Source organism: Eptesicus fuscus, chromosome 17 (assembly GCF_027574615.1).
Source record: "Eptesicus fuscus isolate TK198812 chromosome 17, DD_ASM_mEF_20220401, whole genome shotgun sequence".
Lineage (NCBI taxonomy): Eukaryota > Metazoa > Chordata > Mammalia > Chiroptera > Vespertilionidae > Eptesicus > Eptesicus fuscus.
Genome location: NC_072489.1, coordinates 49,136,015 through 49,161,805, shown reverse-complemented (window position 1 = coordinate 49,161,805; position 25,791 = coordinate 49,136,015). Strand labels below are relative to the sequence as shown.

Here is a 25,791-nt window from a genome sequence, read left to right as displayed (position 1 = left end):
GTTTTCTGGAGGCCAAATCACGGTGCTCATTGAAATCTCTATTCCTGGGTCTGAAGGCAATCTGCCTCTGACCCTTAGTAAAAGAGGGTAAAATCTAAGATAAGATGACATTAGCAGGTTCCACTGTTTAATTCTTAAAAATATGGTAAGATTACACTTGAATGACACCCTAGGGTCAAACTCTCCTCCTGGAGGAGTGAGAAGCAAGTTCCAAAACAAAAGGGAGATGGAACCATCTGCTCTTGAATCGGGAGGTATGAAATCCAAGTTTATGTCCCACTTTTCACCTACCAAATTGTCCAGAGTCCTCATCAGTCCTTCAAACTCAATCTCGCCAACCTTCCATTTTTGATGGGAACCCATGTTCACTCCCCCTCCTCCGGACACTGCGATGGTGTGAGTGAAAGCTTTATACTTCTGAAGATCCAGTACAACCAGATTGTCTACTCCACCTGCCCCTGCTAATGCCCGAACCTGCAACCAATGCAAAGTACACACAGGCACAAGATGTGAACACTATAAGGAGTATTTTACTTTTAAAAAGGCACACTTTCAATCTAGCAAATACCTAATACTTGTCAGACTATTAACATAAAAAATAAGGCAACACATTTATGAAAGTAGACAGCTACAGTATCTCTTTCCATCTATCTGAAAAAGATACCTGACAGGACTCTGATCCTCCCTGATTAAAAAAAAAAAAAATACTAAATTTAACTCATCTTAAACTGAATTCTCCTGCCAAATTTTAAAGTTCTTTTCTTGCAGTTTTACCATGGCTATCTAGTTAAAACTTTCACTGAAAATTGTAATTTTAAAGGAATACAGACACTATACTTTGAATTTAAGGCTACTTAGGCAGAAGAAGTCAGTTCATTATCTTAATTTATTTAAGTTTTGTACGGCTTCATTTGAGAAGAAGCAGAGGGAATATTAAAGCAAAAAAAGAATTGGTTAAGACAGTGGTCGGCAAACTCATTAGTCAACAGAGCCAAATATCAACAGTACAACGATTGAAATTTCTTTTGAGAGCCAAATTTTTTAAACTTAAACTTCTTCTAATTCCACTTTTTCAAAATAGACTCGCCCAGGCCATGGTATTTTGTGGAAGAGCCACACTCAAGGGGCCAAAGAGCCGCATGTGGCTCGTGAGCTGCAGTTTGCCGACCACGGGGTTAAGACAAGCTAAGTTGGTAGAAAAAGTGCCCCCCCCCCTTTTTTTGTGGCCCTTCCAATAAATTAAGACTATTACTACTTGCTTCAAGGGAACCTGCTTGATTTTCCTGAAGAGAGAAATTAGAGCCATTAAATACATTCAGCTTCTCTGAGAAAAAAAACAAACTGGTTAATAAATATTCAACCTTTTATTACAACAATGAGGCTGAGGCTATGGAATAGTTGGAAACTGCGTGAGTTCTTAAAACTTCTATCTCCACTTTTACCCTTTTTATAGAAGTGGCCACAACACATCACATCTTTGATGATTGGTAGCTGCCTTTGTGTCTCAATTAGCATTACAACATTAGAGGTTGAGAAATGTGCAATTATATTATCTTAAAAAATAGCATTATGAGGAAAATAATCTTTGAGGCCCTTAGATTTGTGTGTCTATATGTGAATTTTAATTTTATTTTCTCTTATTTTTAATTCAAGAGATAACTGAAGACAGAACTTCTCTTAAAAGACAAAACAAAACAAAGTCACCAACCAGTAAGACTTCAGAAATAAGTAAACACGAAACCCAAGTCAACAAGCAAATTAACAAAGCAAAGAAGTAAAAGGGGGGTGTTGAATAATTATTCCTACCTGAATCTCACAGGCTATCTGCACATTAAAAATATAATGAAAAGCCTCCTCAACTGTTTCTCCAAGTGCTACCACACCATGATTTCTGAGTACCAGCACCTAAAATAGAATTCCAAAGCAATCACTTTAAATAACTGGCATAGTGCACACTGTTTTCATCAACAGCAATAGCAACAAAAATAGCTCCTTAGATAGAAACTCTACTACACACCTTACAACTTGGCCCCAGAACTTTCTGCAGTTGAATTCTCTCCTCCTGTTCATCAAGTGACCCTTGATAGTCGTAATAGGCAACATCTCCCAGGATCAGGGACTCTTGAGAAATTGGAAGGATTCCACATTTCATGGAGGATACCTAGATGATTGGGTCCATGCCAAGATAACATATTCAGTTACTAATTACATTTTCATAGGAACCTGATTCTTTAGCCAGCTCAGGAAACATTGGCCTAGTCAGTGTGTTCACCATCCAACCCATCTCCCACTTTAGTTTTTTGCTTCTTCCAGAAAAAAATGAGGACTCGGGGGATACAACACAATTTAAATGCCATGCCAACTATTATGCAAGAAGCGTTACTGCAAAGAACTCAATGACCCAATTATTAAACTGATTAGTTAAAAAATGTAAATGCTATCTCTCTAGTTGTTTCCTAGAATGGTAGCATTTGGGCCAAAGGGTCTTTTATTTCTGGATATGCAGAGGATTATTTCAAATATAATTTTAAATGGTGGGGTCTGGAAGAATGCGATAATAGAGTATCATATAAGGAAAGCCGTGAAAATAATACACTTCCTAGAGTCATTGTTGGTTTTGGCCCTTTAGTGACTTACAGCTGCTGTTGCAAGGGTATGGATGTGTATCACACACTTAACATCAGGACGTGTTGAATAGATTGCAGCATGGGGACTGAATCCTGCAGAGTCAATTTTCAAGTTAGTACTTCCCTGATCAACCACTTCTCCTATTATATTGACTTTCACCTGGAAAAATCAGAAAGACATTGAATTGGTACACATGTATCAAAGTTTGCCTGTGTTCCACAAGTTAAAGCATGGGCAAGGCAAACTTTTTTGTCAAAGGTCAGATAGTAAATATTTTAGACTTTGTGGGCCTCTGTTGCAACTACTCAACTCTGCCGCTGTAGTACAAAAGCAGCATGAACAACTATAAAAGAATGGGTATGGCTTTCTTCCCATAAAACTTTACAGAAACAGGTAGTCCGCCACAAAACTTAGTATTTAGCAAGAAATAGAGTTTCTAAGAAACTGAATAACTTAAGCTCTTCAAAGGTCTGGGCAAATCTGGCATTTACTGAACTGGCTGGAAAATTTCCATCTGCTAATACTACAGCACCCAGAACCAATGTGATTCCTGCTGTTCTGGAGGACGATGACTGTGGCTAGGAGTACAGTCATGGACAACTGAAATGCTAGGTCAGACCTGATTTTCATACCAACTGAACTTTGTTTAAATATATCTTTGAAATACAGATTGACTGTCTGAGTACTAGTATATATTGAAAAAAAAATATTTTTTTTATTGATTTCACAGAAAGGGAGAGGGAGAGAGAGATAGAGCATCAACGATAAGAGAGAATCATCAATTGGCTGCCTCTCGCATGTCCCCTACTGGGAATCAAGCCTGCAAACTGGGCATGCCCTGACCAGAATCGAACCATGACCTCCAGGATCAATGCTCAACCACTGAGCCATACCAGTCAGGCAAGTGTATTTTTAAAAACAATTCCCAGAGTACAGAGTGAAAAAAAACACCTAAAAGATTCCCTTCAAAATATGGACAGGTTAACTGATAAGACCAACTCATTCTTAGTCTTTTCAACTACCCTATTTTTTTTTAACCTTAAAGCTTTTCTTACAAGTCAACATAACTTGCCAAATTTTTCTCTGTTCTCTCATAAATGTTTTTTCCATTCATATCTTTTATTGTTCCATCCTGTACTAAAAGCTAAAAAACCTGTCAGAAAATAAGGAAGCACAGAAAAAGTAACACAGGAATGAAATTTATACCAAATTGGAGGCTGTGGCTTCAGAAAAAGACAGGCCTCTGGGAATTAGGATAATGTGGTCTTGCTCCTTACTTATTCTTACCTGGGAGAAAGAAAAAAAAAAATAGGGAATTACTGTGAGGTGTTCACATTTTGCAATATAAACCTGACTACGAATAATTGTAAGAGATTCGGGGGAGAAAAAAACAAACAAAGCAGATATTGAAGATGTGCAACATAAAACTTTTCCTGAATGATTTTCTTCCCTCAAACCTCAAGTACTTGCTAAAAAATTCTGACATTATTTTCTCACTTACTGAACTTACCTAATTTGGTGGTTCTAAGGTTGCTTAGGGTCAGCTACTTCATGTATAACAAATGCCAATATTATTCAATTGAATGTGGTAATAACTATACTCTTGACTTACAACATGGAAATTAAGGTAAAATGGGCAAAGGAAGGAGAACAGAGTCTCTTCCTAGGAAGGAATTAAGGTGGAGATGGAAAGGGCAACAGAAATGGCTGGGAGAAAGGGAAGTTATAGAAGATTGCATGTCACATCTGTGCTATTTCCATCACACAATATTTTCATACTTTTTTGCTTCCAAATATTGTCTTGCTACCAAGTGTGGCAACATGAAAACAAGATGATCGTGAGTGGGAAAAATATATTTAAAAAATAAAGACCAGGGAGGACACTTCCTTAACCATTTCTATTTTCCCTACCCCTAATACCTTTTTAATGTCACTGATGCTCAGGTATAATTAACATGGAGAGAGAAAATTCTGTCAGAAAGATTTCTTCCTGTATAGGTTCTACAACTGGTTTGAATTAAAAGACCTCCACAGATAGTAAATGGAGAAGTTGGGTAATTGCAGCCTCTCCCTTTAAATCAGATTAGACTGTGATCCAGCAAGCTAGGCTTAGAGAATAAAGTCGGAAAACTGGACTTCTGAGTAAAGGTGAGAGGAGTACAGTTGTCTTCTAGTTAGGATTTTAAACAAAGGAATAGAAAGCCCAAGAACTCACTGAGATGTATGTGTTTGCCAGGTGTGCCCATCCAAACAAGTCGACAAGTCTGTACAGGCTGGCAAGTTTACAACGAGTAAGTTTCTCTCCCTTCACGTAGGAGGATGTATCTGCCCCAGGAAGATCATTGATAGGTGTGACCATGCCGAGACCTAGAAGAGGAAAGATCATGGAGAGAGATTCAGGTCAAGTAACCCCTTACCTGGGAATTAGTTGCCGGGAAGCAGCCTGAGTCTCAGTGTCCAGCCTTGTACATAATGATCTGAAACTTCTCAGCCCACACAATGTTTCATTAGCTTATCTTCCTTCAGAGAAACACACTGAGAATAAAAACATGCATCAGCTATCTTCTTTGCTGTTTCATCTATGTGTTAGGGAGTGGCTTGTTAGGGAGTTAGGCTCACACTACTGGGGGAAAATGGTCTTATGACCCCATTGGTGAAAGTGTTATTAGTACTGAGGTTATTGCTAATTTTATGATGAAAAGATCACAACAGAAAGCTACGTTTAAGATATCTCCTTTCACTTTTATTCAACCAAAAATATTTAAGATGGAAGAGGATACATTTAAATAGTAGTCTGGCTCCTGTCCTCACCAAACAACAAAAACTAGTCTTGGTCTCTAATGACTCAGTTGCTATGTTCAATTTTTGCTCAGTCTCCATTCCCTTTGACACCATGTACCACCACTGACTCTAATGTGAAGCTGTCCCTGACAGTCCCTCGGGCACTCGATGTAACTGCCCTGGTATTGCAGTGAGTTCTATACACATCTCACTCAGATGTAAAGTGCTTGAACTTAATGCCATAATTCTTGATATCCTGAATGTTCAGCTCACCAACTTGGTGCTTTCACAAACCTGTTAATAATATAATGTCCTAACCCCTCTTTAACACCAAGTTCTAATTACTCCATCCTTTAAAGCTGGGTAGTTTAGGCCTCTCTTTTCTCTAAAGTTTTCTCAGTCCACTTCAGCCAATAATCGACTCCAACTCTGAACTCATAGCATGATGACTTGTTAAGGGTCACTGGACAATTGCTTATGAACTGCTTTGTAATTTTCCTCTATAGTTATCTTACAGTTTTAATCTTCTGTGCATTCATGGTATGTGCCCTCAACTAAAATATATATTTATCTAGGGCAGAGACCACATCTACTGACTAGTTTGTAATCCTCACAAAGTCTAGTGAATGCCTGATTGACATGAAAAGTGAGAGATTCTAACACTGTTACTCTAAGTATTAGATGTTTAAACTTAAGGACTGAACCAGAGCAGAATATGTTGCTAGAAATATATAGTGTGAAAGTAGAGACAAAATTATCATTTTTTAAAACTTTCCAAACTGACATACTGAGGGGAGGTGAAGTAAAGCCCGAAAAAGAACTGGCCATGATGTAATCTGCAATCTGCTGTAACGCTAGCAATCCAGTCGGGTTTTGGCCTTTCTTCATCTGTTCTTGAATAAGACATTCCAGGTCTTCCCGAAAGGCCTGCAATACACAGAAATAACCACTGAGCACACACATTTCTCTTGGAGCAGAACACCCAAACACAACTTGCTGATATAATTAATCTTTTTCCCTCCACCTCTCTTTTGAATGGGTTTCATCCATAGTATTTTAAAACAAGTATAAAACACAAAATAATAAAATTAAAACACTGGAAGAAGCTAGAAACTTTCTTTCAGGGAAGAAAAAACCATTAGGCATTCTTAATCTCAAAATTAGCTATTATAACATCTACCACAGACAAGTATAGTAAAAGCAACCAGAGCATCAAGTATGGACTGATAACTAAAAGAGACCTGTTCCTTGCCCAGCAGCCTCATTATCCAGGTTAGAATAGAGTCCTACTTGAATGGGAACGTGACTCTTGATACAGAGTCCCTCACAGCAAAAGTCTTCGCTGAGTCATACTAAATCGTGGCTTCCATTTTAGGATTTCCATGGTAGAGCCTTAGCCATGAACTCTGGAAGCAAATGGTAAGCAGAGTTGAGGACGGATTACTCCCCTTCTGCAACATTGTGCTAAAGAAAGAACACTTTTTTCCAACTTTGGGTACTGCATGTTCCTGTTCTGGAGTTCTGCTGTATCTTTTCTTTTGGGGTGGGGGTCGGGGGGGGGGGGCGGCACGGGGATGTGTGTGTGGCAGAAAGTGTTTATATAAATAAAAATCCTGAACAATAAGGGAAAATCTCTATTTTAGTAACCCTTGAGTTGCTAATATAATTGATCATTTGAAATCTCTCCAAATCTTTCACATTACTTGAAATAGCTGATTTTGTTATTTCTATCATACCCTATCAACACTTACTTTATTAAATTCATCTTTGTTCTCTTGCTCATGTCTACTTTTTTATTCATTTTAAACATGAAGGCTTTTGCAATATAAATCATCTAAACCATGCTCTTCCATTTGAGATTGGTTACATGTGTAGCAGAATGTCCTGCCAGAAACTGAATTCAATTCCCGCGCCGCCCCCCCCCGCCCCCCCGCCCCAACACACACACCCTTCACCTAAGAGGGAGAAGGCAGACATTTGCTTTGGCATCACTACCTCCAAGAGGGGTAGGTATGAAGACCCTGGAGATCACAGGGGAAATATTTCTTAGAAGGGTTGATCTCTGCTGAGTCACCGATAGTAGCCTTCCTCACAGGTTGGGAATAAGATCCCCTGGAATTCCTACTTAGATGTAGCCTTGCTTAGAGTATGGCTGAATAACTTATAGGTTTTCAGAAAGAATGCCTTTTCTTTCCTCTCTCCCTCTCCCTTAAAAAAAAAAAAATGGTATAAGAGCCGATAGTAGAAGGGAAAATGCGGTTCTGAGACTATGAAGCAATGCTTGTGTTGCTCTTTGAACAACAGCTGAGAAGCATCTGTGACAATCACTGAAAGAGCCGAGTGCTAATAGCTGTAATCTTGGAAACTCAATCCTGGGGCACCCTGGGACAGCTTAGCACAGAAAGAGGGACAGGGAGGTTATCCTTCCCTGATGCGCTATGGTGGCCTGCACAGGCATTTGGGTCAGTTGTGAACCTGCATCTTCTGTTGGACAGGGTAAGACTATTTTTAACCACCACCACCACCATGTGGCAGGGAGGAGCAGTGGCAATGGTGGACTCAACAGACTTTAGTATAACTATTTCACATACGCAGACAGATGTGCACACCACATCTTGGATATGGAAGCCACTAATGAACCCTTTTGGACTATATAAGTCACTGAAGTTCTTGGGACAATTTAGGGGAAAGTAGAAATTCCAAGAGGAAGGCGCTGTACTTTCCACTAATACAGCAGGTGGATGTTTGAGTGATTAATTTCAAATATACTACTGTATATTTGAATTCTGAGTTCATGGAGCAGTGTACACCAGTTAAATATGGTTTTTCTTTTACAAATTCAAGGCTTGTCAGATGAAACTCGTTAACACAATTATAAAAATTATAAATATCTAATTCCATTGTCTATATCTAGTTCATTTAAATACATGATTTAAACCAGAGAAACTATCCTATAAAATCTCTTCAACAAAGACACATTACATTTATCAGAAAACTCCATTCACACATTTCTAAGACCTCATGAACATAAAGTGGTTGTATATAGAGCTATTTATAATGTGGTTGCCTTCATACAGATAAGTAACATGAGTATTTTACCACGTTTAAGGCTGAAAAGAAAAGAATCTTCCAGATATACTCATTTATCTTTATATAAACTACAGAAAACTTCTGGATACCTGGCAATGGGTCAGTCTGCTCTTCTGAAACTTCATCTTCTCTTTACAAGACCAGTGCTCTAACCCCTGAGCTATGGGGCCCACTGTTATCTTCTCTTTAAAACAAAATTCTACTTAAAGTTTTCTCAGTTCAAAGCAGCTGTAACCAATGTTGAGTCAGTAAGGAAAAAAAATTAAGGATACCTATTATATCACTAATTATTCACATTATAATAGCTCTGAAAAGTAGGCATTATTTATTTTATTGAATGCTGTTCCAGGAAGTACAGAAGGCAGATTCCGTAGATTAAAATAATACAAAAATAAATTAAATGTGCATTATAAAAGTCAAGCTAATGAGAAATAAGTATAAAGGAGGTGAGACAGAGCCAGGAATGAGGTTAAGATACAAAGTTCATGCTATAAGACTCTATGCATTCAATAGAGATGAGTCAAATTTTATCTAAATTCTCTAGCAGTCAACATGAATCAAAACAATCTTCTCAGTGTGCTGATTTACAATGGCTTTAAAGTTAAAATTAAAGAGAATCACAACTATTTGTGAAACTGATGAGACATTTCTGCTGGGTGAGATGAGAAAGCTAAGTAAGAAAGTTTGAAAAATTTGTCCAAGGTCACATAGCTGTCAAGTGCCAGAGACAAGCACTCAGGTCAAATGGATTTTTCATTAGTGATAATGCTTTTTCACTACAATATCCCACAATATGGTGAATACCATGCTAAAGCTTCGGGATGATCCATGGTGTCATACAGGGGAATGTATAAGCCCTTCTGTAATCAACTAAGAGAAAAATATGACTTGCCCCTTTAAAGCTAGTGAATAGTGTCTATAAAGGACAAGAAAAATTTCAAAGTAAATAAAATTTCCCAAGCCTTTTTATATAGTTGACAGTGCTTCAATAGATAAGAATTCTTCTATTCCAAAAGATTTAATATTTTTTGTCATAACATTTATAACTCATTTTAATATTTCAAATATTTCTGAAATATTCAGAAATTGCGTTATAATAGTGTAAAATTACTAATGATATAAAATTGTTTCAGCTATTTTTCAAAGCTTATCAATAAAATTATTAAACTTGCATTAAAATTTTAAAAATAATTTACTTATCTTTGTGATAGATAATTAATCATATTCCTACTAAAATTCAATGTTAGCAAAACAATAATCCTTTAGAGCTGTATCAGTTGAATCTCACAACAAAGTCCTGAGATAGACAATGATTTGTTCAAGGTTGCACAACTAATACATAATGAAACAAAGATTCCAATCTGGGCTCTCAGGTGGACACATGATCCTTCCCTAATTTTATCAGATGGGTTGTATCACTGAAACCAAATACAACTAATAAGGCACCAGGCATGTTTTGATCAGAAATACTGAGTAAATCTCCTAGGCTAGATTAGAGCATTAGGTTGAAATGACAGAGCAAAAAATTATATAGCAGCAGATTATGATGATCCTGGAGTACTTGCCCTCTTACATCTAGGAAGTCTCCCATCGAAGTAGAATGAGAAACTAGAGCAGGGCAGCAAGGTCACATGCTGGGCTTCTGAAGTCAGGTTTAAAGATTAAACAACACATATACAAACCACAGCATAAACTGTAGCTTCCATCTCAGATACAGAAGAGCAGAGAGGAGGAAGTAGAGGGGGTTATTACACCTTGACTACATGAATACATGAACGTGAATACTCCAGGTTGCCATCAGGGTGATAGAATCTTTGAGATCTTCAAAACCCAAAATACAATTTAAGGAATTATGATTGTAATATTCAAAGTGTTGCCACAAAGCATAACATGTTTTAAATTAGCAATATTGTATATAACTTTATATACACAATTTTCACAAAAATATTTGCTTACTATATGTTAAATATTGTTCTATATGTTTTTATGTTACTTGTCACAGCAACTGTATGAGGTTCATTTTACCAACAAGGAAACTTAAGATCAAGTTAAGTGAGTTTCTCAATGTCACACAGCTAATAAGTGGTGGTGAACCCAGGTCCAAAACAACCATTGTATGTATGTATAAAAAAATTGGATAAACAGATTGAAAATGGAAATGATGAGAAAATGGGCTGACCCCTAACTTAGACCAATCTAATAGTCTGCTATTACTCCAGGATCTCTATAATGTTATGTAATTTTTTGTCTGTATCTACCATTACCACCTTGTGCTCTGGTCTAGTCTAGGAGGTTTGTTCAAGTATTGTCTCTGATCACAACTTGTAGTTTTCTATCCTTGCTCAGAATATTCCACCAAATGAAAATGCTGGCTTCCACTGTTCCTCTAACTAATGAATTACCCTTTACTCAACATTCATCTTAAATGCCACCTTCTTATTGAAGTCTCTCTTTTAATCACCTCATTTAGGAAGGATCTCCTTATTTCTTCTCTTTCCACCCCGTTCTGAATTCTTTTAACATTTGCATATACTACCATATGATTGTGATTTATTCTTCCTATTCTACTATACCACAATATCTGATGGCTGGGACTGTCTTTCACATTCCTAGAGTCTCCCTAAGTGTCTAGTTCAGTGCTCAATCAATAAAATAGGAAGTTAGAGTTTTCTTCTTATTTTCCTCGATATAAGGAAAAAAAAAAAGAATGTGATCTCAATCTTGACTGAGTTAATGATAGCAAAGATCCATTTCATAGTTTATTATACTGAATCTGAAGCTCTAGAAAACTGTCTTATCAGTTTATCACTTGAATGAGAAATTTCTCCTGTGTGATTAGGCCCGTCCATCATCTAATGGGAGAAAGTCATCTTTTTTATGTAAGAAGTGAATATTCACTGAATGTTATAAATTTTTTAAAAGTCATTTAATTCTTCAACTCAAATAAAATCATACTTGAAAACTTGGTTTGTCCCCAGAATATTATAATTTGGACAGCTTCCTCATCAAATGCATGTCTAAAAAAGTATGATAAAAAAATCACTAGGTAAAAAACAAAATGTTTAAGTTAGAGAGAGGGTGCCTTAAAAGCCTTATCTGAATCTCATACCATTTTATACATATTCTGTCGATGTTGAGGGAGTGATCCTGTAAACTTTGAATTTATAAGGTATGGATAAAAATAACTTATAAAAAACATGAAAGATTCAAAGATTTGAGATTTGTGTAGGGTACGAGTATACTTTTAAGACATACATATTCCTTTATACTATAAACCAAAAGTAGAATTAATTTGAAATGTCAGATCTGAAGGCTTCTGCATCTAAAATCAGAACTTTTAGGAAAAAGTAAAAGATTTTTAAATCACAAAAAAGAGGACCATTTTGATAAAAGAAACTGATTTGATACAATTATCTCAGTTAAGGCTAAAAAGAAATCACATTGGCTAATTTATAAGTAATATCTAACTCATGGAAATCAGGTAGCAATACTGATAAATATCAGAGATGGATTTAAAATATCCACATGTGGATGTTCTATATCATAAGAGTTACTAGAGAGAAAACTTGGAGCAAAAAGAAAAAAAAAAAAGATTACAGACTTGCTGCTCCCAAGGCACCCTACAATTATGTTATTAGATCTCTCCTAAAGAGGGATTAGGAGCATAACAAACTTACTTAGAAATTCTCCATTAAGAAATGTATTCATTTGGAAATAGATTACCACTGGTCCTGTTGAAAGGAGAAAAAACAAATAAACCAAATTTTCTTCTGGATGGTCTTTCTCCTGTATCTAAGTCTTAATTATTATGAACCTAAAAGTTAGAATAATATCTCTTCTTGAAACTGATATATAATTAAAATACAAACAGTTAATACAGAATGCTTGCATCTTAAACTTCTAAAGTGCCCAGATAAATCATGGTGATTTTGACCAACTATTCTAATTAAGACACAGTTAAATTTTAGGCCTTAATGAGAGTTATATTCTAAAAGGTATATGACTTTGAAGTTTCTCCATTCTTCAAAATAAGCATATAGCATCACACATCACCCTGTCATGTGCCTGAACGCTCACCATCTACATTCCTGTTGTGCTATATTTCAGAATAACATTACACACTTCTGTCAACTAGTTTAAATTGCTTCCTATAAGTGGTAAGGCTTAAGAACTTGCATTCTTTTTCTGAAATACACCAACTGTTTTCCACATTAAACAGTAAAGTTCTATAGGAGCTTGCTAGACAACATTCAAGTGTTTAATGAGTCAAAGCCTACTCAACTATTCATATACCCTTCATCCATGTATTCAGAATCCACCAAATACCTACTATGCACATGTGCTATTAGTTTTTCAACTTACATACTTCAATTTTGATGAGGCATTATTTAATTCCAGTGGTTTGCCATGAATGCTTCATTCTGAGACAAGGGGGGAAATGACAATCTAGGGTCTCCATAGACATGTAAATGAGGAGTATATCTGTCAAAGAAAACTTGTGGCTTCTCTCTACTGCATTAACAAAATCTCTAGCTAAAGCCAGTTTCCTCACCAGCATTTAATTTCTAAGACAAATACCTTCTTAAATTAAAAACAATTATGATAAAAGGTCATGAAATTAAGTAATACTTGGAGTCTGGATGAGACAAATTCTATGCTCTTCTCTTATTTTCTCAGCTCAAGACAATAATGTGCTGTTTGTTGTTCAAATTTATAGGCACCAAAATGTCTTCTAACTAGAAACTCTTCTTGAGTGGGGTTGGATTAACTTGAGCAACAGAATTTGAAGATGAATGAAAAAATAATATATGGGTGAAATTATTTCATTGTTATTGAATGCTTTAAGTGGTACAGCTTAGTGGTTAAGGGTATGAACTTTAGAGTCTAAATTTAGATCCCACCATTTAACTAAATTTGTAAAACTTCAGTTATTTAATGTCTTTAAGTTTCAGTTTATTCATCTGTAAACTATGGATATTAATACTTCTTTGATGGAGTTTTTGAGGATTAAATAAGATTCAATACATAATAGGTGCCTTGCACACAGTAAATCCTTAATAAAACAAGTATTATACTTTGCTTTTATTGATTTCTCTCCTGATTTCCTTTCTTCCCAAATGAACTCACCATTTTAAACTTACCAATTTGTTTCTTACAAACACAAATTAGAAATATCTTTGATTTTTATCTTATTGGCTCTCAGTTTTGTCTAATAATGAACACCAATATTCACAGGAGGCCCACAGGTTTTAAGAGACTTATATTAGCAGAAACAACTCAAGCCTGGGCTTAAAGGAACAAAGACAGTACAAAAAGATAAGAGGTCTTTGAACTCTAAAACCTCTACAAGAAAGAAGCAGGTTGAGAAAAATACAGTTGCCAACACAGGCTACCTTTTAAGGAAAAGAAATAATGATTCAGAGAACAGACCCAAAACCCAGAGGGCTGAGCCAAGAGCTAAGGAGACTCACCCTGGTAAGTAGAAGCACTGAGTCCTCAACAGGGGAACTTCCAAGCATTTGCCCAAATGGATTTCAGAATTGCTATGAGGGAGTTACTCCTTTATAAGCCAATTTTTCCCTTTTTTGAACAGGAATGTTATAGCATTATCTTTGCCTGCCCTACCACTTATCTCTTTAGTTCTTAGATCAATAAACTTATCTCTTTAGTTTTTTAGGCCAATAGATTGAGAGGAGGAGCTGAACTTAAGGAATTATACCCCAGGACCAGATTTATACACCTGGACCAGATTTCGATGAGATTCTGGATTCAGGCATATATGGTACAGGAATGAGACTTTTGCAAGGGTGTTAGGAGAAGGTGGGTATATTTTGCAGGTGGGAGGAAGGTAAATAAACTATGACAGACTGTAGTGTTTTAAAATAAATTGTGAACAGAGAGTGAACAATCCTCCCCTCATAAGGTGGAGCTTAATTCCTGTCCTCTTGAGTATGAGCTGAATTTAGTGACTTACTTCTAACTAATAATCATGGTAAGAATGGTAGTGTTTAATGTCATAAAAGGTGCTGCAGGCTCCTCTTTGTCTCGCTAAGATACTTTGGAAGAGAACACTCAAACAGCTTCAGGTAAAGGTCCATGTGGAAGATACTCTGGCCTTTTGCCAATACCTATATAATGATCTCTGGGCCAGTCGAGCCTCTAGATGACAGCAGCCCTGGCTGATGTCTTGACTGTAGCTTCATAACAGATATTGAGTCAGAACACTTATCTAAGCTGCTCTAAATTCCTGACCCACAGAAATGATGAGATATTTAAAGCTTGTTGTTTTAAGCTGCTAAATTTTGAGGTAATTAGTTATTTAGCAATAGGTAACTATTATAGGCCACTATGTATAATTTCTTTTGGTGAAAAGTTTGTTGTTAAACATGGCAGGAAAACAAAATTTTACACTTTCACAAACAAGATTTTAAATTCACTAGCAAAAATCTAGGGGGAAAATGATCAATCTACAATTCTTTTAAACCTTTGTTACTCTCTGGGCTAAAGATTATCACTCTTGCTATATGAATATAGAAGTAACAACCTATATATCGTCCCTTTCTCATTATTTTATTAAGTTCCCCAAGGCATAAGTAAAATTGATACTTTTAAGCCAAATCACAAAGGAAAATACATAAATATTAAAAATTAGATAATCTACTCAAAGATATGCTGTTTCAGGTTTAATGGGGAAATTATAAAACAAAAAACTTCACATGGAAATGTAGTGTAGTATTTCTTCCTTTTAAACTTTACAGTTAGAATTGAGTGGTCCTTTTTAGTGCACTTCCCAAAGAAATTTCAGTATTTAACAATCCTGAACAAAATCTGAACTTTACTTCATTCTTTCAGTTACTTTTTACTATATGCTACATAATCACCGAGCTAATAAGGTAGAGCTTAAAAGTGGGGTTTCTTTAGAAGAGAAAATATATCTATTTTGATCCAAATAATTATCATGTCCTTCAAATATTTCTAAACACAGAAACTCAGGTTTCATAAAAGAAGGCACTTAGCATTTACTCCTTCATGATGAAGTCTAGTTAATCTCCCTTTCCATTGGGAAAGGGTTTCTTTAAGGGTTTATTTAAAGGATAGCTTTCAATTTAAGCTATACTTGTCCTAGCCAGTTTGGCTCAATGGACAGAGCCTCAGCTAGGACTGAAGGGTTGAGGGTTTGATTCTGGTCAAGGTTATGTACCTTGGTTGCAGGCTTGATCCCTGGCCCTGGTGGGGGCATGTGTGGGAGGCAACTCATCAATTGATGTGTCTCTCTCACATCCATGTTTCTCTCTTTATGTCTCTCCCCCTCCCTTCCACTCTCTCTGAAAAATTCAATGGAAAAATATCCTCAGGTGAGGATTAACACACATACACAAAATAATAATAATAAATTTAAGCTATATTTAAATTTCTCAAAGCTTGCATTGCTTTTATAACTTGTATTTGCTTTTTATCTAGGCCACTGGTATAGAAGAATTACTCAGAATGGAATTCCCCTTTGGCTTTGGACTTAACCTCTGTGATTAAATTCACAAGGGCACAACAAAAATGATTTACCAGGGCCACCCCAGGCAGTTCTGTCTTGATGCTTATTTTAGTACCTAAGTTGGAAACCTAATATAATCCTAACCTGGGCATCATGTGTCTATGTGTGCTGAACTCTGTCTGCCTTAAGGGGACCATGACCTTCATTTTACATAAGGTATGAATTAATTTTGCATCTTAAATTAAGCTGTTCTCTCATTTTCTATTACTTATACATGACCTTTGAAATTCCACTAAGGGTAAGAAAACTTGAATATAATTTGTAAGGTCTGGATACTACGGTGCAGACAGAATTTTCATCTTGAGTTTAGATTATAGTCCACTTTTAATCTAATTAGTTTGGTGTGTATGCATGCATGTGTGTCTGCATTAGGTATATGTAACACGAGGCTGCCCAATCTCAGATCTCAAAAACCTTAAGTCTTCCTATGCTGCTCTGATTGTCGAGGTACCCAAAGGAAGAAGAAAATATGTACATGAGATGTACCTCACTCCTTTCTTGGTTTCTAACACTTCAGTAATGCCTTTCATTTCTTCAGATATATTCAGTTTGAATTGGGGGTCCTTTAGCTCAGAAGCATCTTTCAATGAAGCATTACATTCAAAAATCACCCAAAGAAAATTAACACCACCAAGACAATACTGTTTTGTTATTAAAGCCTTGAAAATTAATATCTAAATTAGGTGTGTATTTTGCCTCTGCAAGATGGGGGCAACTAATCACTCTTCCTCCATCCTTCTTCTAAACTGAGAGTTAAGATACACCTCCGACCTCACTATATCAAGGTTGCCAAAGAAGAAGGAAAAGTATAGCCTTCTTATTATTTCAACTCACAGGACTTTGCAAGATCTGAGTAACTCGTTTCCTCTGTTCCATCATATTGAAGTCTTGTCGTAGATCAGGAGACATGTTCCTCTCTCTGATGTATTCTGGGTCATTTTCATTGATGCGGTCAAAATACCTCTCTTTGTGAGGTATGCTGGGAGGAGGAGGAGTAGTGATCACGCCTTGGCTGGCATCTGAACTCATGCTTCAAGCCTGCTGATTCCCCTTATCTGTATTAATAAACACAAAGAAGGACATTAATGGTAAGGTAAATTCATTATAAAATTAAAATTTTATATGGGTCAAGCAGAACCTTCCCCTCCCCGCCACCCGATCCCTAGAGTAAGTGGTAGCTTTCTTTAAAAGGTAACTTCTCAACAAAATATCAGATCAGTTTTTTAATTAAGGTAAAAAATGTCTTAAATTGTAACGCTAAATTGGAAATTGATATTTTTAGAGCTAATGGAAGCTTGTGATTCAATTATAATAATGTCACCAACTGCTGTTCAATTTTTAAAGGAAGTAATGATCAAAATACACAGGCCACATCTAAAATGGCAAATTTTCACAATTAGTGAGTACTGTCCGTAGAGCTCTTTTCTCTCAGTTATGAGGTTTTGTTAGACCAAACTTGAGCCAGATTTAAGAGCCACTAAATTGTGTAGTGAATATAATTTACTGACATGAGAGAAACATGCTTTAAGATTTTTAAATGATTCAATAAGTTCCCAGGGAAAATGTAGGAATTACTAAGATTGCTAGACTACATAACTTCAGCAAGATAGTACTTCAAAAATCCAAGTAAAGAAACAATGAAAAGCTATTCAAAAACCACATGAACAGCTGATTCACTTAATTATCATGATTATCACTGATACTAAGGATTAGTTTTGATTTCATGCTAGGGAAACAAATTCATTTGGGCTTTGCTACAACTGAGCACCTAACCAACTATAGCTAGATCAACAGGATAGGCATTTAATATTCCCCCCTCACCCCCCTTTTGGGATCTCTGTGTTAGAGGTTGAAGTCATCTCCAACTTACTGTGGGCCTATATTTTTGTAAAATACAAAATTATGCATTTAGATGTCTTGGCAATGTCAAACTGCAATAAGTTTCTAAACACATAATATCACAGTGTGTACTTGTCACAGACAGTCCAATGTGCAGACTGGTACTAGATCCTGAACCACACTTAGAGGAGCAATGACCTAGCAGAGAGTAAGAGTCACTGCCAACTACAGGAATGCTTCCTCGAGCTTTTAGAAGTGATATGGTAGTAAGCCTAAATCAAGAGAAAGGGAGACAGACCACTGATGGTATATTCCTTTTCCTAGTTGTTCTTTTGAACTGAGTATAGAAAATGCAAAAAGGTGCAAGGAACCAGAAAAGGAAACAAAAAAGAAATTGTAAAAATGAATTTGTTTAACATAATAAATTTCTCTGCGGATCGTGACTTCCATTCCTACAACCTGTTCAGTATAAATGAGTGGGCAACAAAAAAAAACATTCTGACTAACTACAAAGTGACATTTTTTAAGTAATTATTTGTCTGGTGGGAAGAATCACTTCTTAATAAGGGGAATTAAATGTAAAACATCCAAGTATTCTTTTTCCATTTATGTCAAAATCTAAGGGAAGGGAAGTTTCTGTGGACCCACAACTCTGCAAATTCCACAACCTCGAAGTCGTAGCAGAACACTTCTAGTTAGATCCAGAAGGGGAAAGGCAAAAAAGGTCACGTTCACCTTAGAGATCTGAATCCCTGATAAAGACCAGAGACATCTGGTCTCACCTTTTAAACACAGTTAACAACCAATTTGTCTCTAACAAATTAGTCTTCTGTGATAGACTTCATCTCTAAAGCTGCCTTGACCCAACTTAGCCCACGCAAACTTATGATAAGACATTAAAACTTCTTGCATTAATTCTGGTCTTAGAAGTGTAAACTCCTTCTGTTTAAAAATAATTTTTTTGCAAAGCACATTGAAATTATTACCTTCTTCTTGCCAACATTAATTTCATATACAACATTCTGTAAGTTATCTAAATTACTTTAGTGTACTACACTGAAAATTCAGGAAATATAGCTTAAAAAAACACTTTATATGATACCACTTAAATGAAATTCTGATTTTGTGACTAGAAAGCAATTAATCAGTGAAAAAATGTAAAAAATGAACTTTTATATAATTGAGCCTTCCATGTCCTAAGTCATTATTTAAAAAATTGAAAGAAAATACAATTAAAGAATGAGTGATAATTAAATGTGTTCTTCAAAGTTTTTTTTTTTTTAATTTCTTCTTTTTATACAACATCTACTACTAGAAGAATAACTCTGGTCATATTATATTCTTCAAAAATTCTTTTTTTTCCCCTGTACTGTTATTAGTTTGGCTTACCAACCTATGGTCTTTACCATTATCTTGCTATATATTAAAAAAAATGTGGTATACAGAGGACCAACTGTAAAAAACTTTCCTTTTTTTCATATCCAGCTGGGTTATCACAAGTCTAGAGGTCTAATCAATCTTTGGAACCTTATTTTCTTAGAAGCTGTTTATTATGTCATGCTAACTTTTAAATGGCCAACTACAGACTAAGAGAGTACTTGATTAATAACTGGGATATCACTTAACAAAGAAATCAATTCTATTTCGTTTGCCACAGCAAGCCACTGGCTTAAGCCATTTTTAAAAGACAGTCCACAAATATTGCCTTTAGTTGGATTCTACCTATTTCTCAATTCCAAAAGCACTATTTAGTTTAATGAAGAATAGGGTTAGATAACAAGTTTGTTATATTTATAAAATAATTTTATGAAAACACAGCAAAAAGTAAAGAATTGTGGTGGTAGATTCATTGTCACAGCATTGGTTTAAGAAGCTGATAAGTGAAACATTAATAAGTAAAAGTTTATAGTTTGAAGAACTCTTTATGATGAACACATTTTTCAATGAGTAAGGTAAAGAGAAAGATACCTCTAACCACCTACTTAAATAAAAAAAGAACACATTATATGTGTATAACACTTTGTAGTTTATACCATCTCTTATACCTTTCTGATTTTATCTTTGCAGCTATAAGTTCAGGTTGATAATTGAGATGTTCAGTGGATTAAGAATCCTGCCCCAATTCATACTGCTTATGTCTGGGGCAATACTCCAAGCCATGATTTTCTGTTTCCTAGTTCACTTTACAATGACACATACTACTTCACATATCATAAAACATAAGAGGACTCCAAAATTTTGAAACTTTTAGTCTACATTCTTTCCTGAATATTTAACAATTGGAGCTTATGGCATTTGTAAAAAAATGAGGAAATGGCACAAAAAAAGGGAAATTAGATTAGAAATGACTCACAACACTCTGACCTTTTTAAAACTTCAAAAGCTCATTATTTAACTTGGCTTTTTAAAAGAAGAAGTTTCCAAGTTTTATGCACATGGAATAAGAATTGGGAATTTATATAAAACATAAAGAATAAAGAATAAGAATAGTAACTTCTCCTTTACATAGATTTTAAGCCAATCATAAGCACAACTGATTATCTGAAATTTTGTACACCAAGTACTACAGACTGAACTGCATTTCAAGCTTTGAAAACATTTAGGATCCACAAGATTATCTGAACATAAACAAAATTAAGAAAAATATGGGAGAAGCTTGCAGCATTATTTTCAATAGCCAAAATAATAGAAACAAACTAAGTGTTGATGAATGAACAGATTTTTAAAAATGAAATATATTTCATGAACAGAATACTATTCAGCCATAAAGAGAAGGAAATCCTGCCACTTTCAACAACATGGGTGGACCTTGCGGGCATTATGCTAAGTGACGTAAGTTAGACAGAAAAAAACGTGTACATGAAATGTTCATAGCTGCACTATTCACAATAGCCAAAAGGTGGAACCAACTCAAATTCCATCAAATGATGAATGAATAAACAACAAATGTAGTATTATCCACATAATGGAATATTATTCAGGGGAAGGCGGGATGAGGAGAGACTGTTTAATGGGTACTAGGATTTCTGTTTGGGGTGATGCAAAAGTTCTGATTCTAGAGAGTGTGATGGCTGCACACATTGTGAATTTACTTAATGCCACTAAATTGCACACTTTAAAATGGTCAAAATAGTAAATTTTATGTTCTGTGTATTTTACCACAATAAAAAAAATGAACTCAAAATGAATCACAAACTGAAGTGTAAAACTATAAAACTTTTAGAAGAGAAAATCTTCAGATCTACAGCCAGGAAGAGTTCGTAAGACTTGACACAAAACCATGACCTATAAAGGAAAACTGATATACTGGACTTAACCAAAATTTAAAATATTTGTCTGCAAAAATCTGCTAAGATTAAAAAAAAAAAGCTACAGACCATGAGAAAAAATTTTCGAACCACAGATCCTACAAAGGACTAGTGTGTATGATATATAAGAAACTCTCAAAACTTAACAGTTAAAAAAATAAAACAATTCAATTAGAATATGGGAGTCTTACATCTTTACTATACTGCCTTACAAGAAGAATGTTTCAAGCGAAGTAAATGGTAGATTCTATTTCCTCTTAACCCTGAACGACAAAACCTAACATAAATATTTCTGTTTCCAGGTGATATGTCAAACAACTCAGTTCCCAGGCTCCTTCTCTTTAAAATGAACTAATCCTATTTTTAGTACCACACTACTACTACTATACACAGTCAGGCTTCCTAGACTTCAGAGCAATATAAATCAGTGCAAACCAGTATGAACTCTATTACAAAAAAAATCAGTCTTTTAACAGTGTTCTTTGAATTGAAAATGCTGTGGAAAATAGATTTTTTAAAAGTAATGTTATAAAACTTGTCAGCACTATGGGTTTTCCTCTGGCCATGCAGATTAGACACAAGATATCAAGCATAAACAAAATTCTAGTTTTAAAAATCTTATCCAAATATTTATGCAGTAACTATTCAGCATGTATGTTTAAAGAACATTAGGTTCAAGACACAAATAGATGAAACACTCTAGAACGGTAGCTTTCAAACTTTTTAAAAATGGCAATCAGCAATAGAAATGTACTTTATGTTATAATCACGTAAAATACATGAGATATATAACAAATAAATTCATGACATACTTTCCCTTACTATGTGGTATATTCTAATACTTTCAGTTTTTTAAAAATGTGGGTCACACTGATTCATAATCTGCTAATGAGTTGTGACCCACAGTTTGAAAAACACTATCCTAGAAATTCAAGTGATGGTCAGATGGGAAACAGAAAAAGGAAAAGGGGAGAGGGAGGGAGGAAGAGAGAGGAGTGAAGAGAGAGAGAGAGAGAGAGAGAGAGAGATGGTGAACAAGGGGGAAATGAATATGCGCTAAAGAAAAGAAAATAAGAAATGATTCATTGATTTATATATTTTAAATGTTTATGAGTTTACTAGAGGCCCAGTGCATGAAATTCATGCACGGGGGGCAAAGTGGGGGAGGTTGTGTGTCCCTCAGCCCAGCCTGCACCCTCTCCAATCTGGGACCCCTCGAGGGATGTCCGACAGCCCGTTTAGGCCCTATCCCGGTAGGACTGCACCTAAACGGGCAGCCGGACATCCCTCTCACAATCCAGGACTGCTGGCTCCCAACTGCTCGCCTGACTACCTTCCTGATTGCCCCTAACCGCTTCTGCCTGCCAGCCTGATCACCCCCTAACCACTCCCCTGCCAGCCTGATTGATGCCTAACTGCTCCCCTGCCAGCCTGATTGCCCCCAGCTTCCCTCCTCTGCCAGCCTGGTCACCCCTAACTGCCCTCCCCTGCAGGCTTGATCGCCCCCAACTGCCCTCCCTTCTGGCCATCTTGTGGTGGCTATCTTGTGTCCACATGAGGGCAGCCATCTTGTGTGTTGGAGTGATAGTCAATTTGCATATTACTCTTTTATTAGATAGGATAGAAATAAGGTCTTAGTGATTTGTGGGATAATTAAATTCTCCTCCATTTGGTCACTTACGAAGTACCATCTGTATAACTCAATGTCAGATTTTTTTCCCCTGACTCTTATCGACTTCTAGTTCAACTGTCCAGATCTCTTTGCTCATGTTTGTAGTTCTCATAATGGTAGAATGCTCCATAAGTGGCAGCTGAATTGAATTATTTTACTATATCACAGCTCCTTCTATATAAATCTGGTTTATATTATTTCTAGGCTGGGAATGGTAAACACAATCTTATGAAAAGTTATTACTTATGAAACATCTTTCCAAACTTAAAATTCTTGGCAGTTTTAACAGCTTTCTCTAGAATATAAGCAACAAGATGGCTCTACTTTCAAGTACCAGGCCTAATGTTCTATTAAAACAATAATCAGATATGACAAGATGTCAGAAGGACATTTGGTAACAACAACAGCTTGTTTACTGAGTTAGAATTTTTCTTAATGAAAGTTACTATAACTTTTTGAAGGTATTTGATGTTCTAGAAAACAAATTTGACTCGGCACAAACTATGACAAGTCACATCCTCATATTGGCCAGTGAAATTTAATTCATTTTAAATTCGAGAAGACATGAAGTAGTTCCAACTGCTGGCCAAATTTTTATATATAACTGACATAGATCTGAAAAAGTAGATAAAAGTCAAGGAAAATGTAAAACAAACAAATTGGCATTGAGTATAACTGATCGATACAAATGATACTTTCTAAGTGCCCAATGGAAGAAGATTTAATTATCCCACAAAGCACTTATTGCTATAATGCTATTGATTCTATGACAGCTGTCTTGGAATATTTCAGACTAGATTAAAGGATCACATTGTACAGATGGGATGAAACTATACTCAGAGATGTTGAGAGCTTTTTCTAAAGCTATAATGCTCAAGCACCAGATGACTACTATGTCTTAATTAGAGGTTATCAAAATGACATTAATTGTGCCCTAGGTAATAATAAATGATGTTCAAGTTTACACTTTTACCACTCAAGTTAATTTGGCATCATTTTGAAAGAGTTGATGGCCTTTAACTATTTATAATGAAGCAAATCAATCCTCAGAAGATTATGTTGGCAGCATCCCCACTTCATAATAAAAAAGTGAGGTTTCATAATTTGCCTCAGATAACCAAATGCTCTTCAAATGAGGAATTATTCATGGTTACAGATATTAATACGTGTGGAAGAGTTAACAAAAAAAGATGGAATAGCTCCAAGGACTGTCATTTCCCAAAAGTATACAAAGCTATTACAACCTTGATTATGGCCTTTCTTTATTGTGGTGCCTGGAAATATAGGATCACAATATTCAGCACCAAAATAGATACAGTAAATGTTCTCAAAGTAGTAAAATTAAAAAACCTGGTAGGGCTGTAAAAATGGCATAAATGTAGAAACTTAACTCTGTCTGGCCTACTGCCAAAATCTTAAGATGGATCCAAATCATTTTTAAATTTCTGAATCCTTTTTGTTGTTGTTTTGAAATGACTTCTGTTAAGTATATCTTTAAAATAAAAGTATAAATTCTAATCTTCAACTTAAAAGTCTAGGAAACAATGAATCTACAGATGATTAGTAAAAGATACTATTAATCTAAGTCTTAGTTAAAAATTCAATTTAAAGAAAAAATACTAACAACAAAATAAGCTAGTAGCAGTAGCAACAACCTATTACATTACTAAGTGTCCTATACTCAATGGAAGTTGACAGCTGGATCAGCATTCATTAAAAAAATCAGAAAAGAAAAAATTGGAGGGCACAACTATGAGAGTATTTTGGTTTCTGACTTTGTCTTATAAATAAAAATTACACTGTTAACTGATAAACTATTTTAACAAACAGGAAAAATACATCCTGTATGTGTACAACTGGGACATATAGTAGTAGTTACATGCAATCACAATATACATAGTTCAAAATGTAAGTGCAGAGCAAAAATTTCAAGTAGGTGCTTGCTAGGACAACATTCAGCAGGGTGTTTCAAAGACCATAGGCATTCACTGCTGTATTAAGAGGAGGATGAATCTAACTCGTACTAAAGTGCCAATAATTGATGAAGAATATTTCATTGATCAACATTACTTGTGAGCTGGGTTTCTGTATTTGAAGAGTAGGGGCTGGGGAGGAGAGAGGCAGTTACTTGCTTAGACATTGGAAGGAGTGGAAGTAACATTCACTGGTAACTTGAAAAAAAAAATCCTTCATTATAAATTTACCAATGATAATGGCCATGCAAAGGGCAGAGTTACAAATTTGAAAACATGTATAAAGAGTTCAGAGGAAATGTATTTTCTAAAGTCCAAGCTCAATCATTACCCAGACTTAGCTCAAATTGTTCCCAACATGAATCATTTGGAAAAGCAAACAAGAAACGGATTTTTCAATAAACTAACATATAGTCTTATAAAATGATGAGTAAAACAATCAACCATAGAGAGGTAATCCTTCACATATCTTGAGAATCCAAAAACATATGCCTTGGTTCCTTTACCCTCCTTTCTTCAAAATATGACGAATGCCTTGTATATATCCCTTGAGTTATCATTTGTCCACAACATGGAGCTTTTGGAAATGGTTGGGGAAAAACAAAAGAAGGGCCCCTCCACCCCACCTGCCCGTAAGAGAAAGTTAACAAAGACAAGTGGATTGATAACTCCAATGTGTCTCTCAGACATTTAGTTTCTGTTAAGTCCCCTGGTATCAGTGAAATTTTAAAAACTGAGATCCAGGAAACTATCCAGAATTTGACAGCTCATGATAAATGAGAGGTTTCAAAAAATGGAATCACTGGAGATTATGATTTTTAAAGAAAGATTCATTGCACTCAATTTCTGGAGATACCTTAAGTCTTTGGTTCTTTACTATTTGGTATGTAAGTCCTTCTGGGCACAAAGCTTTTTTTTTTTTTTTTTTTTAAGAAACATCAACCCTCACAT

General features: G+C 35.6%; 1 protein-coding gene across 4 annotated transcripts in view; it reads right to left on the bottom strand.

The window, feature by feature from the left end:
* ADD3 (adducin 3) overlaps window positions 1–25,791 on the bottom strand; it is a 122,300-nt gene that overhangs the window by 12,159 nt on the left and 84,350 nt on the right. For 3 of the 4 annotated variants that reach the window (XM_008144291.3, XM_028149407.2, XM_054728626.1), the window contains exons 2-9: window positions 16,883–17,103; window positions 6,198–6,336; window positions 4,844–4,995; window positions 3,835–3,915; window positions 2,638–2,787; window positions 2,018–2,161; window positions 1,807–1,905; window positions 292–474 (exon numbers count right to left, since the gene is read on the bottom strand). In XM_008144291.3, coding sequence (XP_008142513.1) covers window positions 292–474; window positions 1,807–1,905; window positions 2,018–2,161; window positions 2,638–2,787; window positions 3,835–3,915; window positions 4,844–4,995; window positions 6,198–6,336; window positions 16,883–17,077 — 1,143 coding nt within the window. In that variant the 5' untranslated portion in view covers window positions 17,078–17,103. Of the gene's footprint in view, window positions 1–291; window positions 475–1,806; window positions 1,906–2,017; window positions 2,162–2,637; window positions 2,788–3,834; window positions 3,916–4,843; window positions 4,996–6,197; window positions 6,337–12,176; window positions 12,231–16,882; window positions 17,104–25,791 lie in introns of those variants that run through there. The other variant, XM_028149409.2, reaches the window with a different exon arrangement.